Source organism: Podarcis cretensis (genome assembly GCF_951804945.1).
Source record: "Podarcis cretensis genome assembly, chromosome: 17".
Taxonomy (NCBI): Eukaryota; Metazoa; Chordata; class Lepidosauria; order Squamata; family Lacertidae; genus Podarcis; species Podarcis cretensis.
The window spans coordinates 36,001,167-36,028,572 of record NC_137187.1 but is presented as its reverse complement, the minus strand read 5'-3'; the positions used below and the strand labels follow the sequence as shown (position 1 = coordinate 36,028,572).

At 44.7% G+C, this 27,406-nt stretch overlaps 1 protein-coding gene and 1 long non-coding RNA gene across 3 annotated transcripts; both read left to right on the top strand.

Annotated features, from left to right (window-relative positions):
* Nucleotides 1–10,777: 10,777 nt before the first annotated feature.
* LOC307206741 (surfeit locus protein 4-like) lies at nucleotides 10,778–27,287 on the top strand. 2 transcript variants are annotated; one of them, XM_079960135.1, is made up of 6 exons: nucleotides 10,778–10,911; nucleotides 18,546–18,732; nucleotides 19,546–19,622; nucleotides 21,998–22,041; nucleotides 24,363–24,549; nucleotides 25,088–27,287. In XM_079960135.1, the coding sequence occupies exons 1-6, from the start codon at nucleotides 10,861–10,863 to the stop codon at nucleotides 25,352–25,354; spliced, it is 813 nt and encodes a 270-aa protein (XP_079816261.1). In that variant the 5' UTR covers nucleotides 10,778–10,860; the 3' UTR covers nucleotides 25,355–27,287. The 2 variants fall into 2 exon arrangements, with proteins under 2 accessions (XP_079816261.1, XP_079816262.1); XM_079960136.1 differs by lacking the exon at nucleotides 10,778–10,911 and adding an exon at nucleotides 16,619–16,769.
* LOC307206793 lies at nucleotides 19,753–20,768 on the top strand. Its single transcript, XR_013834499.1, has 2 exons — nucleotides 19,753–20,081; nucleotides 20,452–20,768. It is a non-coding gene; the product is annotated as an uncharacterized lncRNA (long non-coding RNA).
* Nucleotides 27,288–27,406: the final 119 nt, after the last annotated feature.

Sequence of the window (27,406 nt, the reverse complement as noted above, 5' to 3'; positions counted from 1 at the left end):
GAATATGAAGAAATGGCAGAACTTACCAGGAAAATAAGAAATAAAGATAAACTTTTTATAAAAGAAGGGAAGTGGTTTATTGAATATTTACAAAGAAACTGTAAACAGATAAGAACATTTGAAGGATTATTGTAACAACCTGCAGTTTAATATATTCAAAGTAGATGAACAAATGAGCAAATTAAGTTAATCTGGATATGTAGAAAATATTAAAAACAAATCTAAGGAACCACAGAAAGAGGGGGAAGGAAGTCAAATTTTGAAACGTTAAAATGACTGTAAAATGATTGAAATGTATAAAACTGAAAATCATTTTTAAAAGGCTTGTCATTCTTCAAGGAGCACGTGGGGGCAGAGATGCGTTGTCTCTCTTGTCAGTGCATTCTCATGGATGCTAAGGTGTCATGCAGTTGGTGGGGCCAGAGCCCCCAAGGGACAGGGACTTTTCTCTGTCTCTTTTCCTCCCCACATGGAGGAAGGGAAAGATTGCTTTTGCCAGCAGACTGAACTGATTGCTTACTGAGGGAATCAGGTACTGGAGCGCGAGAGTTGCTGCTGAAATTTGAGACCTCAAGGTCCGCCACTGCCTTGATTCACAGACTCCTAGAGTGAAGATGCAACTGTCCTGCACTCAAGATGCCATCCTGTACCAGCTTACCTAGGAGTGAGTCTCACTGAACTCAACAGGGCGTATACTTCTGAATTGCACTGTCAGATAATTGATTTCTGGAAACTCAGTGGAGGCGGCTGAAAGCTGCAGGAACTCCAGCAACTTACACTAACAAATACAAAACACCCTCTCTAAAATTAGCCCAAATGTAAAGTAGGAGGCAAACAGGAATGCTGATTAATGAGAAGCCACCAGAAAATTGAGCTGTCTCCTGGAAGTAAATCAGGATGTTTGCTCAGATTCCACCTTCAGTTCAGCATAGCATGCTCAGCCACCATTGACTGGGGCATATTTAGTTTAAGGCTGCAGTCCTAGTCACACTTATTTTGGAGAAAGACCAATTGGAGAAAGACTTTTTGCCTTCCAATCTTCCTTCAAACCCAGTGAAAACCCAGCAATGCAAGCAAGAGCTATGTTTTTGTTGTTTTGTGTTAAATGTGTTCTTTTCTGCAGAAGTTTTGAAGCCTATAACTATCTCGGACTCTGGGCTTGGGACTGCTCTACCTGTTGGCAAGCCTGGTTTTGATTCTCTCCCAACTCTGACTTGCTCTCTGGTAGCGTTACCTCGGCCCTCTCCTTTTCCTGTACTGTTGCTTCGCCTCCTCCCCTTGGTCAGCTGGCAGCGTTCCTGTGAGGTAATAATTTACTCTGACCTTCTAGGAAATGGTTGTAACAGACAAGCACATGTGCGAGCAAAGTGCAACGAGGGAGGCAAAACAAGATGGGGCAGGTCTAGGGCAGCGCTGAAGTTACTGCTGTTCACCTCAGGTGGCCTTGGGGGCACGTCAGGGCATCTTATATAGCTGAATCACTTTCTCCAGAATAAATCTTGGTTTTGTTTAAATGATTTCCCCTCTAGCCTGGGGCATGATGCAACCAAAGTGAGGCACTTCTAAGCGCCCACTGTGTCCTTGTTCAGAAACTCTGGCTCACAAAAGCTTGCCTTAAGTAAGGGCATGCTGTTATTGCAAATTCAGTACAGTAATCACACATTTTGTTGTTTAGTCATTTAGTCGTGTCCGACTCTTCGTGACCCAGTTTGGTCAAACTCATGCTGGTAGCTTCAAGAACACTATCCAACCATCTCATCCTCTGTCGTCCCCTTCTCCTTGTGCCCTCCATCTTTCCCAACATCAGGGTCTTTTCCAGGGAGTCTTCTCATGAGGTGGCCAAAGTATTGGAGCCTCAGCTTCACGATCTGTCCTTCCAGTGAGCACACAGGGCTGATTTCCTTCAGAATGGAGAGGTTTGATCTTCTTGCAGTCCATGGGACTCTCAAGAGTCTCCTCCAGCACCATAATTCAAAAGCATCAATTCTTTGGCAATCAGCCTTCTTTATGGTCCAGCTCTCACTTCCATACATCACTACTGGGAAAACCATAGCTTTAACTATATAGACCTTTGTTGGCAAGGTGATGTCTCTGCTTTTTAAGATGCTGTCTAGGTTTGTCATTGCTTTTCTCCCAAGAAGCAGGCGTCTTTTAATTTCGTGGCTGCTGTCACCATCTGCAGTGATCATGGAGCCCAAGAAAGTAAAATATTTCACTGCCTCCATTTCTTCCCCTTCTATTTGCCAGGTGATTGGACCAGTGGCCATGATCTTCGTTTTTTTGATGTTGAGCTTCAGACCATATTTTGCGCTCTCCTCTTTCACCCTCATTAAAAGGTTCTTTAATTCCTCCTCACTTTCTGCCATCAATATTGTGTCATCTGCATATCTGAGGTCGTTGATATTTCTTCCGGTAATCTCAATTCCGGCTAGGGATTCATTCTGTCTTCCTGGGCACAACCTGATGGTGGTGCCTCACAAAGAATATAATATCCTTCCTTTTGTAATCCAGAGTGACAAATGCTTTGACAAAGAATGAATTTGAGAGTACATGGACTGAAATTTTGTGTGTGTGTGTGTGTGTGTGTGTGTGTGTAGAGCAAGCGCATCTCCACCCTTCTCCAAGACCACTTTTGTTTAGTCGTTTAGTCGTGTCCGATTCTTCGTGACCCCATGGACCAGAGAACGCCAGGCACTCCTGTCCTCCACTGCCCCCCGCAGCTTGGTCAGACTCATGCTGGTAACCTCGAAAACACTGTCCAACCATCTCGTCCTCTGTCGTCCCCTTCTCCTTGTGCCCTCCATCTTTCCCAGCATCAGGGTCTTCTCCAGGGAGTCTTCTCTTCTCATGAGGTGGCCAAAGTACTGGAGCCTCAGCTTCACAATCTGTCCTTCCAGTGAGCACTCAGGGCTGATTTCCTTCAGAATGGAGAGGTTTGATCTTCTTGCAGTCCATGGGACTCTCAAGAGTCTCCTCCAGCACCATAATTCAAAAGCATCAATTCTTTGGCGATCAGCCTTCTTTATGGTCCAGCTCTCACTTCCATACATCACTACTGGGAGAACCATAGCATTAACTATACGGACCTTTGTTGGCAAGGTGATGTCTGCTTCAAGGTGATGACTTCTGCTTCATTGACTATGCAAAAGCCTTTGATTGTGTCGACCATGGCAAACTTTGGCAAGTTCTTAAAGAAATGGGAGTGCCTGATCACCTCATCTGTCTCCTGAGAAATCTCTATGTGGGACAAGAAGCTACAGTTAGAACTGGATATGGAACAACTGACTGGTTCAAAATTGGGAAAGGAGTACGACAAGGCTGCATTTTGTCTCCCTGCTTATTTAACATATGCAGAATTCATCATGCGAAAGGCTGGGCTGGATGAATCCCTAGCCGGAATTAAGATTGCCGGAAGAAATATCAACAACCTCAGATATGCAGATGACACAACCTTGATGGCAGAAAGTGAGGAGGAATTAAAGAACCTTTTATTGAGGGTGAAAGAGGAGAGTGCAAAATATGGTCTGAAGCTCAACATCAAAAAAACGAAGATCATGGCTACTGGTCCCATCACCTCCTGGCCAAGACCACTACTGTATATATTTCTATCCTAACATGCCCAAGTTTGTATTTGTTTTGGTAGTGTTCCGGTGAAGCTCCCTGCTTCAGAATTACACTAAAGATGTTGATTCTGCTGTCTTATCTTATCACAATTATATGAACCCTAAGTACGGTGAGACAAAGCAAAGTTTTGCCAGGTGGAAGTACTATGAAGCAGGTTGCAGGTGCACTTGACATAACCTCCCTCTTTCCCAGCACCCAATGTTCTTTATCCATGCACACACTACACCTTTCAGATTACACAAGCCACTCACTGCTGTTATGTAAGGGGCTGGCATCAAGCCAGGCTATCTTGGTGCTCAGCCCAGATCCCTCTTACGCCAGCCAGGCAGGATCAACAAACCCAGCAAGGACGATAAGGTGGAGAGCAACCAGATAGGACAGAGCTAGTGCATGTGTAGTACCTTTGTCTGGGCAAAACATCAGGTGGGGCAGTGGGAAGATGGTTCTGTGGCTGCTCCAAGGGCCTTGGTTTCTCTGGAGCACAGAACTCACACCTCCTATTGTCCTCTGATTTGACCCTTCATTTCCTCCAGCTCTGTGTGAATGTGGTAGCCTTAGGTCATTCTAGGAAACCTCCTATGGATTCACAGCTTTATCTCTGGTGACTACTCCACAGCTAAGGAAATATGTGTGAGATGGGAATAATCCTTTCTGTGATAGTTAAGTCCTTAAACTGAACCTGCCACTAATCTGGAAGGCAGAAAGAGGAGCCCTGTTTTGAATTGCAGCAAGGAGTCAGTGTATAATGTTTTGGATGGGGGAGGGGGAGGTAGACAGGTAGTAGAAGAGACAAATTGGGCAGCTTTGGGGCCTCATACTGAGCAAGGAGCCAGACCAGTCTGACCCCCCTTTTTTCGCACATATAAACCAGGAAATGCTCCCAGCACAAGGCCCATTGAAATGAAGAGCATTTCAGCACAATAACTTCCTTGCATGTGCAAGGCAAGTGCTAGCTCTGTTTTCTGCCTCAGGCATCATATGTCATAGATCAGTTTTGGAAAGAGAAGTTGAAAGGAAGCAGCACACAGATAAGAAAGGAGAGCAAGGAGGCATAAAAGCACAAAGTGAGAGGGAATTAAGTGCAAGGGGTGTGTGTGTGTGTGTGTGTGCTGGGCCGGGGTCGCTGCGTATTAGTTGTGTAACATGCGTCAGCACAGCACTCAATGTTCCCAGATGGTTATTTATAGCGCTTGTTGCCACTGCTCACAGCCTGCCCTCTCTTCCCTCTGCTGGAATCAGTTGCTCATGGCCAACACAGCTGGGAAAAGAGGGGGACTCTGGATCCCAGATTCTAGTTGCAAGCTTGGGAAGGATTTAGTGGTTTATGCAGCACAAAAGAGATAATTTTGGCACATTTATAGAGACACAGGGTTCCATGCCTTTTATAACTGAAATTCCAAAATCTGTAGTTGGGCAGTATCTTTCTTAGGGAAATTAAAATGTCACAAAATAGGGAGCCATCCTTCGGGTTCTCCAGAACTCTTCACCAGGCTCAGTGTAGAGGGGGACAGCTGGCTCATGTTGAAGACAGAGAGCCTGCCTTTGGTTGTGGTCTGAAGATTGAATGTGAGAGGGAACAGACAGTTGCCTTACTAGCTGCTACGCAGGTTTCAGGTGGCACATAAGACTGCTCCAAGGATGAAGAAACATACCATTGCAGTGGTGTAGCGGGGGGGGGGGGGGCTGCGGCCCCGGGCACATATTGAATGAATGGATCTTTATTTGCATCAGCCACCAGCCATAATAGCAATAAAACAAGCAGAATGCAGTATACAGAGGATAAAGGTAAAAAGTCAATTATATAAAATACATTTTTGGGGTTTGTATCAATAGTCAAATAATGGATCTTATTCTAATTGCCCCAGTTAAAAACTTTGCAACCTTTGGTGTCACCTGCTCATCTTGCTGTAACAGTGGTTGGGTGACCCAGAATGGACAATAATAGAGGGGCGATAACCTCACTCCTCAAATCTTTATATAGAGTGCAGGCCAGAAGGACACGAGCCACTGATTCAGTACTGCCATCTCCACAGGCACGTAACTATTTTTCAAGTGGAATTTTTTGGAATTGTCCCTCGAGTACAGCTGAAGGCAGTATATTCAATCTTGTGAGAGTAAAAGCGCGTCTATATTTTGGAATTACTAAGTTATACAAATAGGGAAATAAGTTATACAAATAAGGAAATTTTGCCCATGGTATGACTATTTTCCATCTAGTCATCTTGACTCTCTGGCACCCTGGGCACATATTTTGAGGGGGCACAAACTGGTGCCCCCATAACAGGCTCCCTCATTGGATCCTTGCTTCAGTGTGTGAGGGAGCTGCAGAGGCAGCTTCCTTGTGTGATGGCCCAATGCCACCAGCCACAGCTCCACCCTCAGGTCAAGCCTGAGCTGGGCAAAGAGAGAGGAGAGCTGGCAGCAGCTTCCCTGCCCCTCTCTTTGCCTGGGCCGAAGCACTCAAGTGTGTGCTCTATGCTGCTTTGAAAGGCAAGCCACAGCAGGCTCACTCTGTGCCCTGCATCCCTTGGGGGCACGTCCCACATGCCTGCCCCAGGCAGCGTTAGCATACGCTCCACCACTGCACTGTCACATGCCACCCCAATCTCTGAGCAGTGCAAAATTCCAGGGGTTCCAGGTGCTCCTCCAGGGTTTGTGTTTCCTTTTAGGAATGTGGCACCCTTAAGACCTGTTCTTAAGGGGCATGTAGAAACACCTCAAATCTACAAGACCTGTGCATCATCAATGCTGCAATTTTTAATTATAAAACTACATTTTATAATTATAATTTAACCAAATAAATCTCTTCACAGCTCCCAGGCACTGATTGAGCCCCAAGGCCAATCTGTTTGAGTCAGATGAAAAGGAGCAGAGCCAGGTGCCAACATTGTACTCAGCCCACATCCCCTTACAATCTCAGACGGTGGTTTCCTATAGATGTCAAACAGCACAAAGAAAAGCCACAATCATGGGCTGAATAGAAATCCCCTAGCACCACCTTCTGGAATCTAGCATAGCATACTGTGTATCATTATGACCTCGGTGTATTGTATATTGTATTGTACCTCCTCCTCCTTTCGAGGAATATATAGCAGCTTTGGATGCATAGATAGAAAAATGGCACAGGGGAAAAGGTTCCCCCTTCCTTAGTTGTGCAATCCTAATCTAAATATCTCCCTTGCTATTGACTCTTTTAAAAAATGTGGAAAATCCCACTTATGCATTTCCTGTACCATGTCTTGTTTAGGCCTTGGGGTAGATTATTTTACTCAGGTACTATCTCTGTTGTCACGGGGTCACCTCATGTTCTGCAGCTGTCATCATGCCCCTCACCACTGTATACCCCAGTGAGACCTGGGGAATGACACCATACAGTAATATATTATGTCCCTCCTCTGCAGATCCTTGCCTCCTCTCTACCCAGTTTTCTCCTCCATCATACTGAGCATCTTATCTAATACAAGCATATTTCTGTCACCTTTAGTGTGATAAAAAGGCAGAATGCAAGACTAACCTGAGGCCTCCCCATCTAGCCTACAGCATCTCCTTCACCTCTTCCCTCCTTTAATTAGGCGGCTGGAGCAGTGGCAGGTATAGTAGTGTAGAAGAAATTGGGAGATTCCCTTACTGGTTTGGCCACCCCAAAGATGGTTCTTATATAGCTGTTAAATTTCATGTAAATCAGGAGGCCTCAGAATAGCATATGAGCAGCATGTGCTCAGACAGCCTCTGGGGCACCCAGCCCACCAATGCTCCTTGCCTGCCCCCCACCAGTTGTTCATTTCTTTTTTAATGGGCCTTTTCAGGGTGGTTTTCTTCTCTTCTATTCCCTTCCTTTTTATATATAAATTTTTATTAGTTTTCCAATTTTATAAAACACAACAGAAACAACATTCAAACAAACACATAAATTCATAATTTCTTAACCTTATTTTCATAAGCCTCTTTTCTCGGACTTCCCCATACCTTCCCCTTTTTGCATCCTTTTTTTTTAAAACAATTATTCAACAACCCTTTTAACCAATTAAATTTAAATTCATTCCCCTTTTCACTTTCACCCTAAATCAAACAAAATTTACCGCTGTAATTCTACGTCTTCCTCTCCCTTAACCCTTCCTTCCCTTCTCCTCCCCCCTTCCTTCCTTTCTTCCTTCCTTTGTAAAGTTATGTACCGGTAATCATTCCAGTGCTGCACAGTCTCAACCGCTAGAGGGCATGAACACAATGCTGCTTTTTCTTTCCTCCATAGAAATGAATAGCAATGACCTTAGCTGTCAACTTTTCCCTTTTCTTGCGAGGAATCCTATTTGGAATAAGGGAATTTCCCTTAAAAAAAGGGAAATGTTGACAGCTATGACAATGACCCGAGTCTGTATTTATGTGAAATGCTTCCACTTAAATTGTCTCTAATATTAGCCTATTTTCCCCAAGGAGGGAGCTGCAGCTCAAGACAGGAAAAAAGGTGGTAAGGGAACACCAAAGCTACTTTAAATGAATTCAGATATTGAGGGCGTGATGAGCTGCACCCAAGGAACAAAGGGAGCTTGCACCCATCTGTCATGGATGCTTTAGTTGAGATTCCTGCGTTGCAGGGAGTTGGACACAAGATGACGCTCGGGGTCCCTTCCAATTCTACAATTCTATGATTCTATGTAATCTCAGAGCCTCCTGTCTACAATCTTTGACATTTTTTTGAGGTGGGTAAATGCTGTCCACCAAAGAGTTCCTCATCACATATCCTCCAACACTCCTCTAATGAAAATAGGGACATCCCATTACATAAGAATATTTTACTATTTATATATACCCCACACATCTTACTGGGTTGCCCAGCCACTCTGGGCAGCTTCCAACATATACTGTATAAAAACATAATAAAACATTAAACATTTAAAAAAACTTTCCTATACAGTACAGGTTTCCTTTCAGACGGCTCGGGGGGGGGGGAGATAATTCCATACCCTCCAACATTTCTCCAATGTAAATAGGGACATTTTAAGGAAAAGTGGGAGATTGCAGGATCAAATCAGAAACCGGGACAGCTTCTCTAATACAGGGACGTCCCTGGAAAATAGGGATGCCTAGAGGGTCTGTCATCATCCTGAAAAAACATGGCATGTGGGATGTCACAGGGTTCTATGCTGGTCCCTGCTGATGTCAAATTCTTGCGCCAGTGAGCATGCTGACATCAGACATGCACGTCCCTGCCACGTGCACAGTCCCAGCATGAAAATTTGTGGGTGCCCAGCCCCTGCATGGGCATGTGGTGGGGGCTGGGGGCTGTGATAGGAATTTTATGGTCTTAGATATATGGCAATGTTCATAACCGCACGTACATAGATCGGCACAGGAAGGCCAACCTGGAACCATTTTGATTCCTAAACCGAGCAAATGTTTCTCTGCATGGTCAAAGTGGAAAAGCCTCCCCATTGTTTTTTGCTTCACAAATCCTGTCTTAAGGGTGTTTGAATAAGTATTTATCACTACAAAAGACCGGCCAGGCTGCCAAGGAAACCCAATCAAGTGACCTGCCAGACAGTAGATAAACAAGGAAAAGAGAAAAACATTTAAATTTCTGTGATGTAGATGGGATGTATCTGAGGGGTGGTCTTAGGTTACACCCCTTCTGTGATGTATGTATAATGTTTCTGGGGGTGGTCTTGATCTACAGGATGGGAATTTCAAAAGTCTTTATAAGCCATTGCAGAGCATTTTTGGGGGTCCTCTTCCTCTCCTGCGTGTGAGGGGAGCACCCTGTTGCAACAGATCAATAAAGATCAAGCTTACTAGCTGCTTTGCTTCTCAATATTCTCTGGCTGGCCTCTGTTATTTTCTCCTACCAATAGGGAACCTATGTAAGGACTCTGTATGGGCTCTTGGATACCCCATAAGGGAAAAGGGCATATTTTTATTTACAACAGTGCCCCCCACAGTACCTATGCCACCTAATATTTTTTTCTTTCAGAAGTTTAACAACGCTTGCCCCCTCATCAGAATATGCCCCCCTATTTATTTATTTTTTGCCCTGGCTTGCATGTATTCTTGTACAATACTGCCTGTGTGTGAAGGGTTACAGATAGGTAGCCGTGTTGGTCTGCCATAGTCAAAACAAAATAAAAAAAATCCTTCCAGTAGCACCTTAAAGACCAACTAAGTTAGTTATTGGTATGAGCTTTCGTGTGCATGCACGAACTTAGTTGGTCTTTAAGGTGCTACTGGAAGGAATTTTTTTATTTTGTTTTGTGTGTGAAGGGTCATGTATTTCAGCTCTGGGTTGCAAAACAGACAGATCTATAAATTCATGTGTATGTGTGCATGCGTGCGGCAAATTCCAGAGGGGCCATTCGGTTCGGCTGCAGTAGACTGTAATGGGTTGCTTTGAAGTTATTTCAGCACCAGTCGAGGGGGGAATCGTCCCCTCAACCCTCCTGCCATCGCATTCGCCGCCTCCTGCCTGCCTGCCGCCCTCCTGTCTGCATTTTGCCAGGTCAAAGGATACGAGTGAATCCGCCCGTTTCGATTAATCTTAGTTTGTTTCCCAGCCTTAAATTCAGTTCCTCGCATTTCCGCATCAGTTTTCGATTTTGATTTCATGAAAATGCTGGGAGTTGCAACTTTCTGAGGAGAGACTGCGTTTTCTGAGAGGCGAAATACGCTTCGCATATGTTTTAAAGGCAACGATTTTTATTACTTCATCTGAAGGGAAAGCAGGCCTTGTATATACGTGGCACTCACGCATTAGCCTGACTCGCCAGTCGGCGCTTAAGCGAAGTTGCCACGGCAACAAGCAGCCGGCGGCGGGTGAGACGCTGTCCTGGCGGAAGCTGAGCTGACCCATTGAGACGGGGGGCGGGAAAGTAGGAGTGACAGACAGCTTGAGCCTGCACTGAGAGCCGAGAGCTGGGATTGACAGTCGCGTCAAGTGGACGCAGAGGGACGTTACCCCGACCTTTGACCCTGGAGGCGAGGGCGGGAAAAATTGACTGCTGTGAATGCCGGAGCTCTGATTGTAACAAGCGCCTCGTCGGCCACCGTAGCAATCGCGGCCTTAAACCGCACGGCGATCTGGAGGAGGGGTTGGGAAAGGAGCTGGCTCGGCCTGCGGTTGGTTGAGCTCAGGCTCCGCCCACTTACTCGTGGAGCCCCTCAGGGAGGTGCGGGGGGGGGGGGAGGGGAGGGGGAGGCAGGGAGAAAGAGAAGGCGCGCGCGCGTGGCCGAGCCTCGCTTCAGCGGACCATGGCGCCCAGCGGCGATGTAATGGGGGCGGCCGAAGACCTGGCCGATCAGGTGAGTTCCTCCCCTCCCTTCCTCGGATGGAATTCCGCGGCGCGGCCGGCCGAATGAGCCGCGTGCTGGGGGCTGTACCATCTTTGCCGGAGAGGAGGGGAGGGCGAGCTGGGGGAAGGTACCATTTTCCTCGCTTCTTTCTTCCCTTCCCGTTCGCCTGCCTTTCGCGGGCGGGGAGATGGCGGCGGTGAGGGGGAGAAGCGTCCTCTGTGGAAGGCCCGCTCTGCTGGCGAGGGGCGCGGAGGGCAGAGGCCGGGTTCTGCGGAGGCCAGGGCACAGCGGCGTCGCTTCGGCCCGAGGGAGGGAGGGAGGGAGGGGCGTCCTCCTGAGAGAAGGAGGCCGGCAGCCCCGTGAGCCGCTTGCCTCCTTTTTCGGGAGGAACTTTTCTCCTCAGGCACGGCCGCTTTCGCTTCTCCTCGCTGGTCCGGCCCTGCCGTGAGGCAGCGCGAGGCAGCTGCCTCAGGCGGGAAATTCCGAGGGCTGGAAAGCGGCTGGAAAGCGTGCCTAGGGGCCTGCCCTGCAGCCCCTTAGTTAGCTTGCTGCCCTAGCATGGCCCACGCACGAGTGAGGTGATCTAGGCCTGCATCTGGGGGGGGGGGGGGTGAGAAGCTCGTGTTGCCGGTCTTGCCTCAGACGTGCCAAAAGGTATCCCGCCGGGCATGATCTGGAGCCTAAGGCATGAGGGAGCGGATGGGCGAATTGACTCTGGGTGGGAAAACTAAAAGGATTGGGTTGGTTGGTTGGTTGAGTTTACTTATATGCCACTTTTCCCCCACAAAGTGCTGCGCAAACATTCCAGAAATTTGCCAAATATAGAGCATGCCAGTTATTCAGAAAGGACAACAGAATAAATCCGGTATTGCAAAATAACTGCAAGTGAGGCTTAAAGACAAAGTGAAATGAGTTAACTGACAGTGAAGTTTCCAGTACAGTACTGGTCTTCCTGTCCTCAAGGAGCCTGGTTTAAAATGCAGTTTACAGGAAAAAGGGTCCTCTCTTCAGGCTGGGTGACATACAACTGGCCCCCATATCCTTACTCCAGAGGAGGCTGGCAGCAGCAAAAGGCCGATGCTGGGAAGGGCCATGACAGTCGATCGTTCCCCCAGCCTCCTGGAAGTACCAAGAGCTGGTGCAAAGTTGGCTTCATGCTGCACCAGCCCTGTGTGACGTGGTTTTTTTTTTTTTTTTAATTGGTTTTACATTTTCGAAACAGATTCCTAGCAGCAATATTACAATACATACAAAAAACAGACAAAAAGTAACGAAGACACAGGTGCAAACCCTCCAACAAATACAAAAAAGAAAAAGAAGAGGGGGGGAAAAAAAACACCCACCCATCCCCTAACAGTGATTGACTTCCCTTCAGAAACGGCTTGAGTTGTAATCCCACGCTATCTTCCTGCGGGGTGTTTTTTATCTCCTTTGTTTACACCTCTCAGACTTTATATATCACCTACTGTGATTTTAATGTTTCCTAAATTTGTTTCCATATATGTAAGGAATTTACTCCAGTCATTAATAAATTTTCCATTTTCCATTTTTCTGATGCCTGATCTTCTGTGTCATCCTTGCTAGCTCTATATACTCAAATAATTTGGATTGCCAGTCTCTGATGGTTGGAATATTAGGGGTTTTCCAGTTTTTCGCTAGCAATATCCTGGCGGCTACCGTTGCGTATTGGAACATGGTTTGGTCCTCTTGCCTAATCTCCTTCCCAACCATCCCTAAAAGGAAGGCTTCCGGCTTTTTGGGGAAGGTGTATCTCAAAATTTTTTTTAATTCGTCATAAATAAGCCCCCAAAACCTTTTTACTTTTTCACAGGCCCACCACATATGATGGAAGTCTCCTTCTTTCACCTTACATTTCCAGCAAGTCTTGTCCCCCGTCTTGTACATTTTTCCTAGTTTCACAGGGGTAAGGTACCACCTGTACATCATTTTTTGTAGGTTCTCTCGAAGGTCAACACATGCTGTGAATTTCATATCCTTATTCCAGAGTTTTTCCCATCTGGCGAAGTCCAGATTGTACCCAAGATCTATGGCCCATTTGGTCATTACCTCCTTTACCTCCTTTACCCCCACAAAGAGCTGCGCAAACATTCCAAAAATTTGCCAAATATAGAGCATGCCAGTTATTCAGAAAGGACAACAGAATAAATCCGGTATTGCAAAATAACTGCAAGTGAGGCTTAAAGACAAAGTGAAATGAGTTAACTGACAGTGAAGTTTCCAGTACAGTACTGGTCTTCCTGTCCTCAAGGAGCCTGGTTTAAAATGCAGTTTACAGGAAAAAGGGTCCTCTCTTCAGGCTAGGTGACATACAACTGGCCCCCATATCCTTACTCCAGAGGAGGCTGGCAGCAGCAAAAGGCCGATGCTGGGAAGGGCCATGACAGTCAATCGTTCCCCCAGCCTCCTGGAAGTACCAAGAGCTGGTGCAAAGTTGGCTTCATGCTGCACCAGCCCTGTGTGACGTGGTTTTTATTTATCAAGGATGTGGAGTCTAATCCTCCCAGATGTTGTTGAATTCCAACCACTTTTGGTCACAGCCAGCGTGCTGAGGGGTGGTAGGAGTTCATAGCATCACAGAATTGTAGAGCTGGAAGGGACCCCAAGGGTCATTTAGTTCAACTCCCTGCAATGCAGGAATCTCAGCTAAATCTAACCAGACAGATGGCTACCCAACCTCTGCTTAAAAACCTCCCAGGACAGAGAGTCCACCACCTCCCTAGGGAGTCCATTCCACTGTTGAAACAGGTCTTACTATCAGGCCTGGATTCCATATCATCTTGGTTGCCCTTCTCTGCACACGTTCCAGCTTGTCAGCCTCCTTCTTAAATTGTGCCCAGAACTGGACACAGTCAGTGTTAGAAACTTAATATAAGCTAGGAGCCAAATGGCACCTTAAACCTAGGTTATGGTCACCACAGTGGAATGTATGTTTGCCTAGGGGTTGGACAAGATGACTCAGATCCCTTCCAATGCTACAATTCTATAATTCTATTATCTAAACTATATGTAGCTTGCTCTTATTCATTTGCCCAGTATGCAAGGAGACACACAGTGGAAATGGAAATAGTATTAACATGGAGTAAGGTTTTTAAACTGTAGTTCGTGAGCTCCATTTAGGTGGCCTGTGAAAAGTCTGCAACACAGTCAAATATATCTGTATTCAGCCTTGCACTTAGTTTATTTGATGTAATGATGGAGGAGTGTGTTCGAATCAGCTGGCTTGATGGAGATGTCAGTTACCAAAATGGTGCCCCGAAATCTCAATGTGGTTGCAATTGGACCTGCACCAGTAGCAAAACACACATGGAGAAATTTAGATATCGGAAACAGCACTTCAGCTGTGGTCTAACCAAGGCAGAATAGAGCAGTGCTATTACTTCCCTTGATATGGACACTATACTACTTTTGATGTATCACAACATTGACTCATGTTAAGCTTGTGGTCCAACAACATCGGAAAAGCCACATTTAACTGTACTATATATTGACATTACTGGTGTGGAATCCAACTAGGTGGAAGTGATTTTAGCACTGATTTGGCCACCAGGAACAACCCTTAAGTGTTGTGGCTATTTTCATACATCAAATAATTGTGCGTAATAATACCTACATAAAGTTGGCCATTGTACTTTGTCCACAGCTGCAATTACAATAAGTACTGGAGAGTAAAACAATGCATATGTAGGCTTAGAATGGGTTTCTGATTTGTGTCAATGATTGTGTGCATTGAGCTATGCAAAGTGAAGACAATTCTTCCAGGTTAATCTGGAATGAAAAGGTGTGATTATGTGTGTGCACTCTTACATTAAATGGGATTTATCAACTCTTTGCCATCAAGTGCATTTTTAAAATATGTTATTAAAGAGCTTCCTTGTATATCTACAGGTTATAACATAATACCTGTTGTTTTTTCTTAACCTTTTTGGCAAATTCAACCAGTCACATGGTCCATTAGTCAGCCAAAATGAACAAAACGTTTTTTATTTTTGTTGCCTTGGCTATCTTTGTGCCTTGATTATCTTTCTAGCAGTCAGGGCATTTTGGATAAATGGATTTAATTTTTGCATGATAGATTTAGGTATATAATGCAGACAAAATTATATTGGTGAAAAACAGGTTCATCAGTGTCCTGTGTATTTGTATTTGAAAGTTGTTCCCATGTTCAGTATAGCATATTCCTGGACAAATTCATAGGATTGCAGCCTTGTGGCCCATTCTGATCATGAGTTTTATCTACATGTAAACGTCAACATAATTTGTAAATTGGAGGTTTACAAACACTGAGTTTTTAAACTCAAGTTTGTAAACTCAGTTGCATGCAATTGGAATGGTAAGCATAAATGTTGTGACATGTACCAAGGCAGAATGGGTGGGCCTCATTGAGGGCAACTTTCTGAAGTTACATGTTGCCTGAGGAATATGAAGTGACTTGCACTTCTTGTTCTCCACATAAAGCAACACCAGAAGTTGCTCTTAAGACTGTGAACTTTATATCACTTAGAACTGGTAATGAAAAGAAAGCTTCATCAATTAATCATAATTTTTAATTAAAAGAAGTATTCACCAATCATATGGTGTTTTATTAAATCAGTTAAATCTGCATATGTTCTTCATTTGAACAAACAATAGTTCGAGAATGGGAAGGGAAGGTTACTTAGTTGATAAATTAGTCTATTTGTGTCCTGTCTGGTTCCATCTTAGGAGAAGCATTCCTTCTTATGTGAGAGATGCCTCTTCTAAAGTGGTGCCTACCATGCACCGTTTTTATTAAGGACTTGAGTGTAAAATAATTCAAAACCTCACCACTGACTTGCCTTTTTAATCAGAGTACACGTTGAAATCAATTAAAAGTCTTTTAATTCATCAAAACAATTAAGTGTTGGCAGCTGTAGCCTTGTGCTTTGCTTACCTGGGAGTAAAGCCATTTGAATTCAGCAGTTGAATTCTAAATTAGTATGCATAAGATTGCAATTTAAATGATGCAGCGTACTATTGCTTCCTTTATTGTTGAAGTCTGCAGGGCCATGGGGGTAGGAGAGGGTCTCTAACAAAACTAATGATCCTTGCATAAAAATAGTGGGGCCAGTGTTGTGCTAGTATGCTAACCTCATGCTGCCATGGAATGTGCTGTACTGTCTGGGGCTCATCAACTGTTGAAGGGGCAGTCGTTTTCCTCCCACAAAAGATCCAAGGGTGGTAGTAGATTGGATTTGTAGAACAAAATCATGTGAAGCATGTTCTCTGATCTCAGCCCTCTACCATGCAAGGATCATTTGTGGACAGTGAAGGGAGCTGCTGCTTTACCACTGAAAGAAAAAAGTAGGAATTGGGCTTGGATACACTTTTTTCTGCATCCACTATTGCTTCCACTGTAAAGTTGCATGGATCAATATTATTGTTGTTGTTGTTGTTGTTGTATCATCCCTTTAGGGCTCACAATTTTGAATGACACCGGGTGTAATCAGTGTTGTACGTGCAAAGTTCAGTTCACACAACAAGTCTTCCCTTTCATCTTCTCTTGGGGCACCTCAAAATCTTCTCTGCAGGGTGCTGCTACTCTTTGGAGGAAATTATGAGGGTCATGGTACCCTGCAGACAACAATCTCCATGGTGATTCTCAGTTTACATTTATTATTTACCCTCACAACAACTCTATGAGGGAAGTTAGGAGGAGATAAATATTATTTTCAAATTTACCACCTAGTTTTATTATGGTCAAAGGAGCCTCCCATGACATGGGAATACATTGTTTGCTTTCTAGGCCTGTAAAAATAGTGAGATCTTAATGCAGAGAGGAATCACACAGCGAGCAAAGGCACCCAAGAAGTAGCCAAAGCAGAATGAAGGTGCTTGGAATTTGCATGTATAATTAATTGGTTGTAGAGTTTTATTCCATGTTATGCATCTCCAAAAATATTTCTGTTTTGTGCGTATGAGTTTTCTTTGGCATTCTTGGAGGAGAATTTCTAACACTGAGAAAACAGTATGTGGTTCATTGGTTGGATTGGGAAACAACAATCTATTGGCTTTTCTACAAGGGGACAGACAAGATAGGCCATGTTAATGGGAATAATATGGGCCTGGTTTTTTTTAGCACAGATTAGACAAGCATACTTCTTCCATTCAGCCAGAAAGCATTGAGCTGGGGAAATAGTGTGGAAAGTGAAAATTAAGTGGTCTGATAATTACCGTATTTTTTGCTCTATAGGACTCACTTTTTCCCTCCTAAAAAGTAAGGGGAAATGTGTGTGCGTCTTATGGAGCGAATGCAGCTGCACAGCTATCCCAGAAGCCAGAACAGCAAGAGAGATTGCTGCTTTCGCTGCACAGTGATCCCTCTTGCTGTTCTGGCTTCTGGGATTCAGAATATTTTTTTCTTGTTTTCCCCCTCCAAAAACTAGGTGCGTCTTATGGTCTGGTGCGTCTTATAGAGCGAAAAATAATTATCCCAATCTTAGTCTAGAAGGAACATAAAGGTTCTCTAGAGCAGAAGTTTCAAACTTCCCTGAAAGCTGCATTCAGGCCAAACGTGCTGAGTTGCATCCAATACTGGGGGGCCCATCACATGTGCATGATATCACATGCACAGTGCCCCCAACCCGGTGAGGCTGACTCGGCCTGCCATCCCCCACCCTCAACCTTACCTTTGTGAAAGAGGCATGTAGGGCGAAGTTTATCACTGACACATTCCTGGCGACTCTCAGAAGGATGTGGCATGGCCAAGCATTTTGTCCTGGTGCGTCCTTTTAAGGATTGTTGTGGAATGGGGGGGCAGTCCCCTTGAAAATATTGGGGGAGGGCCCTCGCCCCACAGCCCCCTGTAGATGGCGCTCCTAATGCAGGCGGTCTGTGGGAATAATGCAGAACGGGTGGGGATATCTGTATTTGCCCTGTATTAGATTTCCTCCCCTGCCCCCCAATAACATAGACAAAGGCCATTTTGATCAAGGCTGAACAGGCTAACAAAGCCCATGATTTTCATTATATATGAGACACTTCTTTGTCACTTAAGACAGATGGATGCCAACATCAACAGGAACTGGTTTTGATGTTGCTGGTGATGAAGGGGGGAAAGTTTATTAAGTAGTCCATCAAGGCCACTAGCCATTTTAAGTTATCTTTGCAAAAAAGAAAAAGTTTGCAAACTGCTGCTTGAGAGGAATTTTGTGTGTGAGGGGGGAGCTGGGGAGCAGAGAAAATAAATAAGTCGGGAGCCACGACGTCTTCAAACAGATAGATTTAGCATTTGGATTTACCGTGAGCAGCAGAATCTATATTGTTGTTTTGTCTCCTGATATGAGGGGAAATGATAAGTAGTACCGAACTCAGACTCTGTAAGAGATTAGTTTCACGTGTCTACATGTTTCATTCAGGAGCAAGTCTGAAAACGAAAGTGTTTGGAGCGACCTACACTTGACCAGTACACCAAGTTATAGCATCAGTATCTTGTTTTTGCATGTATAAATTGGCCTTCCAGATGTTGAACATATGTAGTATATATTTGCCACCTTGTGGAGCAGAAGAACCCAGAGATCATTTGGACAAAGTCAAGGCTGACCTTCGTTTCTGCAGCCATTTAGGGGCACTGTACTGTCTCTCATATTGTCTTTCTTTCACTCCAGTTCTTGCGTGTGACAAAGCACTACCTACCTCATCTGGCTCACCTCTGCCTGATTAGCACCTTCTTGGAGGATGGCATCAGGATGTGGTTCCAGTGGAATGAGCAACGAGACTACATCAACATGTCATGGGGAAGCGGTGCACTCTTAGCCACACTTTTTGTATTAATCAACATGTGTGGGCAGCTAGGTAAGGGCTTCTTCCTTTGGTGACTGGGTGGAGAATGGCTGGCACAGATCTGGTATCCTCCATAGGTCTTGCTGCCAAAGGTGGGACACAAGTACATGTTTGCATTCTTTCTAGAACTTTCAGGGAGTGAGTTGTCTTGAGGGCCAAATTTAGAGCGCAGACTAGGAACTAGGTTTCATGTTTACATCAAACAGCATTAGTTTTCACAAAATTTGTCAAAGCCCTGATCTTTGAAACTAGACACACTAAGATAGTATAGTAACCTCAAATGTTTACAGCTCTAGAATAAAAAAAACCCAAACCTAACAGTTTAAACTAAAAAGGCTGGGCAAATAAAAAGATCCACCCAGTGCCAGAGACGCTTCCTTGTGGAAAGTATTCCAACCCAGGCACCACAGCAGAGTAGCATTCTCCATCTGCCTCACTTCAGAAGACAGGAATTCAGGAATTGTCCTCCAAAGAAGATCTTAATATTTGGGCATGCTCATGCAGAATAAGGTGGTTCACGGCTTCTTTACTTATGTTAACAGTAAATTACTGTAATCTTAAAACACAGAGCAGCCAACCACTATAATAGTAACTTGGAAAATTAACAGTTTATAAACGCCTGAGAAAATTACCAGGTCTTAACCTGGAACCAGAATGAGACTTGACATTGGCACCAGACGGACCAAAGAGGGAAGCATATTCTTCATTTAAAGCTGCTTCAGGACAAGTGTAGGAAATGGGCATGTGGAAAACATTTTCTGTATTTTGTTTCCTTGTTGCAATTCTTCTGTTGTCCCTGAAGCACCTTCTCTCTTGTTCTTTTAGCTGGGTGTGTGCTTGTTCTCGCCAGAAAGTTTGTCCCTTACGCATGCTTTGGCCTGTTTGGAATCGTTTTCATGCAGGTGAGTTGAAAGTGTAAGGAACAAGATCTAGATCCCAGAGTGAAAAGATATGCTTGGATCCAGTCAAGCTGCATCAGGGTAGGAGGATCAGGTTTTCATTTCTTTACAGTTATTTACATGCTTCTGTTCCTTCCTAGAGTTCAGATCAACAAACAACAAACACTATAAAATATAAACAGAGTAGAAAGCAGTAAAATTCACAGCAGTCTAAATAAGCAGGAGGTTCGATTAAACAGAAAGGTTGTATCTGCCCTCCAAAATAGAAGTAGTGATGGAGCCATATAGGAATAAAATGTTAAGGTTTGAGGTATACTGAAATTATATGAAGTTCTGTATTTATTGCCGAAGATCAATTGTAAAAGACTTCGAATGATAGCAATTCAATGCTTATTGCCAATAAGCTTCACTAAAACAATGCTCATTAACTATAAAAACAATGCTTATTAACTATATTAAAAGGTACCCCTGCCCGTACGGGCCAGTCGTGTTCGACTCTAGGGTTGTGCGCCCATCTCACTTAAGAGGCCGGGGGCCAGCGCTGTCCGGGGACACTTCCGGGTCACGTGGCCAGCCTGACGAAGCTGCTGTGGCGAGCCTGCACCAGCGCAGCACACGGAAATGCCGTTTACCTTCCCGCTATAAAGTGGTACCTATTTATCTACTTGCACTTAGGAGTGCTTTTGAACTGCTAGGTGGGCAGGAGTTGGGACCGAAAGACGGGAGCTCACCCCGCCATGGGGATTCGAACCGCCGACCATGCGATCGGCAAGCCCTAGGCGCTGAGGTTTTACCCACAGCGCCACCCGCGTCCCATTAACTATATTATCAGTCTTAAATTATTAAACATGTTTTGACCCAATTTTCTTCCTCGATGGCTTCTCTTTGCAAAACATTTTTTTCATCTTTAAGGCAAAATACAGAATTCCATAGGTCCAGTGCAGCATTTGGCAAGTCTTGAGCTCGTGAGCAAGTTGTTCAAAAGTATTATTCTACTTTCTGGTTGTTTTCAGCAAAGTAGGTGTGCCAAGTCTAGGAGATTGATTGTGACACGTACTTTCCTGGAGTATAGTCTACTTCGTTAGATGCCTAAAGTGTTATCCTACTTGATAGAATATGCAAAAAGAAATAAATAAATATAAGCAAAAAGACAGCAGTAATTGTCCAGTATTTCTTTGCAAAGTTCAGTTGCATAGAATAGGGGTAGCTGACCTGCAGCACTTTGAATATTGATGGACTTCAAACTCCCATTAGCCACAGCCAACTTTTCCAGTAGTCTGGGTGATAGGGGTTGTTGTCCAGCAATATTTGGAGAGTCACAAGTTAGTCTCCTCTAGTTTACAAGATAAGAAGAGACTGATCTAGTCACAACAGCAACCACAGACTAGAAAGATAGTAGTAATTGTCATTGTGAATGGACTACTCTCTTCTTAGCTTGTACACATTTGAGCTGTGCCTGGAACAGGGAAATGTCTTCTGCTATTTCTTGCATTCAATTATTCCCTGGCCTCAGTGTTTGCAAACCTCTTATCTCTGTACCTGTGTGTGTACACATCTGGCTCAGGACTCTTCATACTTCTGATAAAATGAGCAATAGTCCGCAAAAGCTTCTGCGCCAATAAATCCCAGTCTTTAAGGTGGCTGAAGACTCTTCATTGTTTCAGCAGACAAACACAGCTACCACTCTCATTGTACATTAGTGATAATTTATTGTACTACACTAAGAAAGTAAGAAGAGCCCTGCTGGATCAGGGCAAGGGTCCATCTGGTCCAGCATCTTGTTCTCACAGTGCAGAAGCAGAACCTGAGCATAGCAGCACTCTGCCCACCTGTGATTCCCGGCATCCAGTATTCAGAGTCACACGGACTGACAGTGGAGGCAGAACATGGACATTGTGGCTAGTCGCCAGTGATAGCCTTATACTCCATGAATTTGTCCAATCCTCTTTTAAAGCACTCCAAATTGATGGCCATCCCTACCTTGGGTGGGGGGATTTAGTTTAACTGCACTGTGTGAAGAAACAACTTCTTTTGTCTGTCCTAAATCTTCCAACATTCAGTTTCATTGGATTTCCCCAATATGTGAAATTTAGAATTATTTTGTTTGCCCCAACGTGCATCATTTTTCACTTGCTTACATTAAATTGCATTCCTCATTTTAATGCCTATTTGCACACTCTTGAGAATCTTCCTGTAAACTAAGTGTACATTAGTCTCACACACCAGCTCCCAATGAAAGGCGGCTCCTACCCCCAAAGCTGTTTTCTAGGAACTCTCAACAACTGTTCATGGCTAGGAAATCTGGAGATTATGTAGAGCCCTTGAGCTAAACTAATGATGGTGTCCTCATCATTACCTATTGCTTTCTTGTTTTTCAGACAATTGCCTACAGTATTTTATGGGACCTCAAGTTCTTGATGAGGTGAGTTAAAACCAGAAGGCATGTTGTGTTGTAACTCCACAGAGGATTCATGATGGGGTATTTTGATGTTCTTCATCTTTTATATGGGAAAAGTTTCTCTCATTCTCTCACACCCAAATACCTTCATGTACGCTTATACAAGTTAGAGAGGGTTGACTCGTGTGCCTAAGAAGAGGCTGGTTGCTAGTTTGACGGTGGAAACAAGTTGCTTATAAAGGGGGAAAGGAAGCTGTATTGCACATAATCCCACCTCTAAGATTACCGGCCAGTGATGCTATGCTCAGCAACATAGTGCAACTTGATAATGTCATGGTGACCACACGCATTATAGGCAATCTCTTTCATGAGCATACAACTGTGCTCTGACTCAAGCTCCTTTCACTCAGAACTCTCACAGTGTTGTCACCAGTCCCTGTAGATTGAAAAAGTGACCATAGTAATTCTTGTATAAAGACAAAAAGCTTACAGGGTCTGCAAGTGGCCTCTTCTAGCTGCCCCTCCTTAAGTGCTTGACAGGCTGAAAGAGGTTTCTCTTCATAAAAAAAATAATCCAAAGGGAGGTCCTTGTTCCTTATTGCATAAAGATGCTATCTTGATTGTGCCAAAAGCCAAGCAGGGTTTTTTTTTTATAAACCTCTGTTTCGCACTCTCAGATAGTTGCTTCCACTAGTCCAAATGGTAACTTATTTATAATAATTAATACACACAATTCTCATTTTCTAGGCATTTGGAGGTGCCCCAGCTTCTCTGATAAAGCCAAAACAGTAATTTATAAAAACAAAACATAACTGCTTAGGCACACAAAAGCTTCAACTCGACGCAGATTAGTTCAATAGATAGTAAATACACTTCTTCTTAGGAAACAGGGTTCTGAGAATCCAAAATCTAAATAAAATAAAATAAATAAAATAAAATATCTTTATAAACATTTCTGTACCCCTATGAGGATAGGGTTCACACTTGCCCTGTTTTCAGGGGTTCTTGGAATGAAAGGTCCATTTCCAATTATATTCATGACCTAGGGGGGCAGACACTGAGTCTTTGCTTACTGTTTCCAAGCACATGTCGGGAGACAAAACAACAGGCTCTCTAATCTCTTGGGGAAAATTAGAGTCTTACGATAGAGGAAAACTGCCAGCCTTGGGGAAAGGATGACTCAGCCCTTTGGGCTGTGGACTATTCAATATTTTACAAGTCCTAGAGTGGGGCTTCTCAATGTTATAAGCCAGGTGGCACATCTAGAAATATAAAACTTACAGGCACCAAAAATACCCATCTCAAAAAAGAAAACTTAGTAAAGCTCAGAATGCTCCCCCCAAAGGCAAAACGTGTAACCCCAAACAAATAAAACACAGAAGAAGCAGGATCCCTCTCCCCATAAAGAACCCAGCAGCCTCTCTCCAACCATAAAAGCCGAAGGCAAGGCAGGACCCACGTCCTGGCAAGAGTTAAGAGGCAAGGCTTTAAAAATTAAACTGGAGGAGGAGCCCAGTATGGAGAGCTTTCTCATTGTCTATGCTAAATCACAGGAGTGGTTGCAGGAAGAATATCCAATCCTCACCTCCTTGGGTTATCTGGCCAGGGTTATCTTAGAACACTGAGTGAATGGGCAGCCATCTACCAGAAAGATATTGTAATCTAGGTTAAAGAAAAATACCTGTATCAAGTAAGGTAAACTAGGTTTGCTGACTCTCAGAAGGGGGTTTTAAGTGGTAGTAATTAAGTCAAGCGGGTGGCGCTGTGGGTAAAAGCCTCAGCGCCTAGGGCTTGCCGATCGAAAGGTCGGCGGTTTGAATCCCCACGGCGGGGTGCGCTCCCGCTGCTCGGTCCCAGCGCCTGCCAACCTAGCAGTTCGAAAGCACCCCCGGGTGCAAGTAGATAAATAGGGACCACTTACTGGTGGGAAGGTAAACGGCGTTTCCGTGTGCTGCGCTGGCTCGCCAGATGCAGCTTTGTCACGCTGGCCACGTGACCCGGAAGTGTCTCCGGACAGCGCTGGCCCCCGGCCTCTTGAGTGAGATGGGCGCACAACCCCAGAGTCTGTCAAGACTGGCCCGTACGGGCAGGGGTACCTTTACCTTTACCTAATTAAGTCAAGCAGGCCAGAGTTGCCATAGGTGTCATTTAGAGGTGTGAAAAAAGAGTACCAGGTGCATCCCAGCAGTTAGGAAGGCAAAAATTGTGGGGTTAGGGAAGCAGCAGAATCATGAGAAGGTCCAGGTGATGGTTGCTACTGTGTTACAGAATATGCTGCTTGATACCTCCATTGCAGACCCCAGCTCCAAACTGTCTGAACCCCTTATGTTTTTTCTCCCTCATAGGAATTTGGCTCTCGGAGGTGGGCTGCTCCTGCTACTTGCAGAATCTCGTTCTGAGGGGAAGTCCATGTTTGCTGGAGTCCCTACCATGGACGATATCTCACCACGGCAGTACATGCAGCTTGGTGGGCGCTTGCTCCTGGTTCTCATGTTCATGACACTCCTGCACTTCGAACTTGGCGCCTTCACTGTGAGTGGCATCCACTATTACAAGACTTGGTTGGGTTTTCTCTGTCTGCAAAATTGGCTGGTATTCTATGGAAATAAGCACAAACTCAGTTGGGCAATTGTGTGCTACCTCACCACTAGATAGTAAATAGACTAGGCCCTTTAAGACATTATTCTGATTAATAAAGGAAACTACTCAGTTTGGCTTTTGCTGCAGCCTTGTCACTTACCCGGGGATGGAGAATCTGCTAGATTTGACTTCTCTCCTACTCTAGGGTCTTTTTCAAACACCACTGGGCTGAATAGGCCAGCAAATGTTCAGAGAGTGCTGTTGCATCACCTTACATAACACCTTGCCTGTTCTTAGCAATCACAGAGCTAGAACAAATTAAGTCAAATTAGAAAATACGTACACATTTTCATAATGTGTTGGGGAGGTCACAACATTTGTTTTACTTGGGTGCATGCCTGATCTCTGTTGTTGATAACAAGTTGGGGACACCAGCCATTGAAGCAAAGAATGCATTAAATTGAAGCGTGGTTTTTGTCTTCCTCCCTAGATTTTCCAGGACATCTTTGGCATGGCGCTTATCATTTTGGTAGCCATTGGCTTCAAGACCAAGCTTGCTGCTCTTACCCTAGTCATCTGGCTTTTCATCATCAACCTGATCCAGAATGCCTTCTGGAGCGTCCCCACTTACAGGCCTCTCCACGATTTCCTCAAATATGACTTTTTCCAGACCATGTCTGTCATAGGTGGTCTGCTGCTTGTTGTGGCGTTGGGACCTGGGGGGGTTTCCATGGATGAACACAAGAAAAAATGGTAAAGATGGACTCTAAACAGAGCTCAGTGTGTGGGCTGGAGAGGGAGGGGAGGGAGGGAAGGGGACAAAGTACATCTTTTACAAACCTGTGTAGAATTTTCTTCTCCCTTGATTGATTCTCTTGCGGTTTATCATAGTTCACGGTTGCCTTATCAGGGTAGAAAAGCCTTTGCCTTCTATCCTGTTTGAGACATGTAAATTAAAGTCAAATTATATATATGTATGTATGTATATTGACTTACTGAACTTTTATACTTACCCTTTGAGACCCCGTGGTTTTCTGGGGCACTGTGACGTATTGCCTTGTGAGAGGCCAGGATTAAAAAGTGGTTTTCTGGTAGAGTATGCAGGGGCATTCTAGATCCTTTGGCATTGCCCATTCCCTCAGGAGGAGGCAGGGCCAGCTTGTATTTTCGCTGCTGTGCTGTGCTAACGAGGTAGTCCCATCGCCAAATTCACTCTGCCTAATGTCTAAAAATCAAAGCCTATGCTGGGTCTCTAAGGTCCACAAGTGTTTGTGATTATAAAGTATTTCCGCCTCTTTTCTCCTCTAACCTCTTCACACACACACCCTGGCCCGGACACCTCTTAGTAGGACTCAGGGTGTACACATGGTGCAGTTTTTGCCTCTCTCTACCAAGCATTCTTCCCTTAGAGCTGGGACTTACTGGAGCAGAGGAAGCCTGAATTGCCCTGGAAGTAACACAGTGGCAGAACTTCCCAACACCTAGACATGAGCCTGAATTTTGGAAGAATCTGGAAGGCAAAGACTGCTCTAAGGTAGGTGTGGGGAACATTTGGCCCCTCCACACGTTGCTGAACTACACCTCCCAGTATCCATGGCTACTTGTCATGTTAGCTGAGGCTGCTGGGAGGTATAGTTCAGCAGCGTCGGAAGGGCCATAGGTTCCCTACACCTGCTCTGAGGACCAAGAGTGCCTTTCAGGACGTTCTTCAAGACAAAGTGTCCAACTTAAGGAAGGAATAGGAGAAGCAATAGATTTAAACCAAGGTGAGGAACCTGTTTGGGGCTGAGGCATTAACCCAGTCGAAATCCCTCAAGGGCTGCATTCTGGTAGTGGGCAAGTCCAGAACTATACACACTCAATAAAAGTTATTTCTCATGAGAAAAGAGACATGTATTTAAGTCTCAGTAACTCCACTCAAGGTTCACTTCCCATTTCCTAGATTTTTTGGGGGGACAAAGTATGTATTTTAAAAGGGGACGCAGGTGGCGCTGTGGGTTAAAGCCTCAGCGCCTAGGACTTGCCGATCGAAAGGTCGGCGGTTCGAATCCCTGCGGCGGGGTGCGCTCCCGCTGCTCGGTCCCAGCGCCTGCCAACCTAGCAGTTCGAAAGCACCTCCAGGTGCAAGTAGATAAATAGGGACCGCTTACCAGCGGGAAGGTAAACGGCGTTTCCGTGTGTGGCTCTGGCTCGCCAGAGCAGCGATGTCACGCTGGCCACGTGACCCGGAAGTGTCTCTGGACAGCGCTGGCCCCTGGCCTCTTAAGTGAGATGGGCGCACAACCCCAGAGTCTGTCAAGACTGGCCCGTACGGGCAGGGGTACCTTTACCTTTTTATGTATTTTAAAAAAGGTCCTGCAAGTGTGAAAGGCAAAAATAACTTGATAATCACAGCAGAAGAATGCAACTGTCAGTACACACTGAATGAAAAGCTGCCTTACAGCTATTCAGCCTCAAATGCAAAATGCATAGACACATAATTGCAAGGAAAGAAGTTGGAGCTTTGCTAATGCATTTTCCTCTGCTTTGAAGAGGGACGAAAATGCAAAAGCCTTTGTATTATAAGTGTTCGATCTTCATGTGACTGAAGTTTTTCTTACTTCCTGCAGCAGATCTGCTTGTGGAAGAAGGAGCTATTGCACTCAATATCTGTTGGTGCATTTTAATATTGAAATAAACTGATTAGTCAAGTCTCCTCTCAAAATTTTGTTCATATTCTGCAGTAGGTGTTCCCTGCTAACCATTGACAGGATTTATATTTTCTCCTAATTGTTGTCGTACGCAGTAGCACCATCAATATGCATAGTTC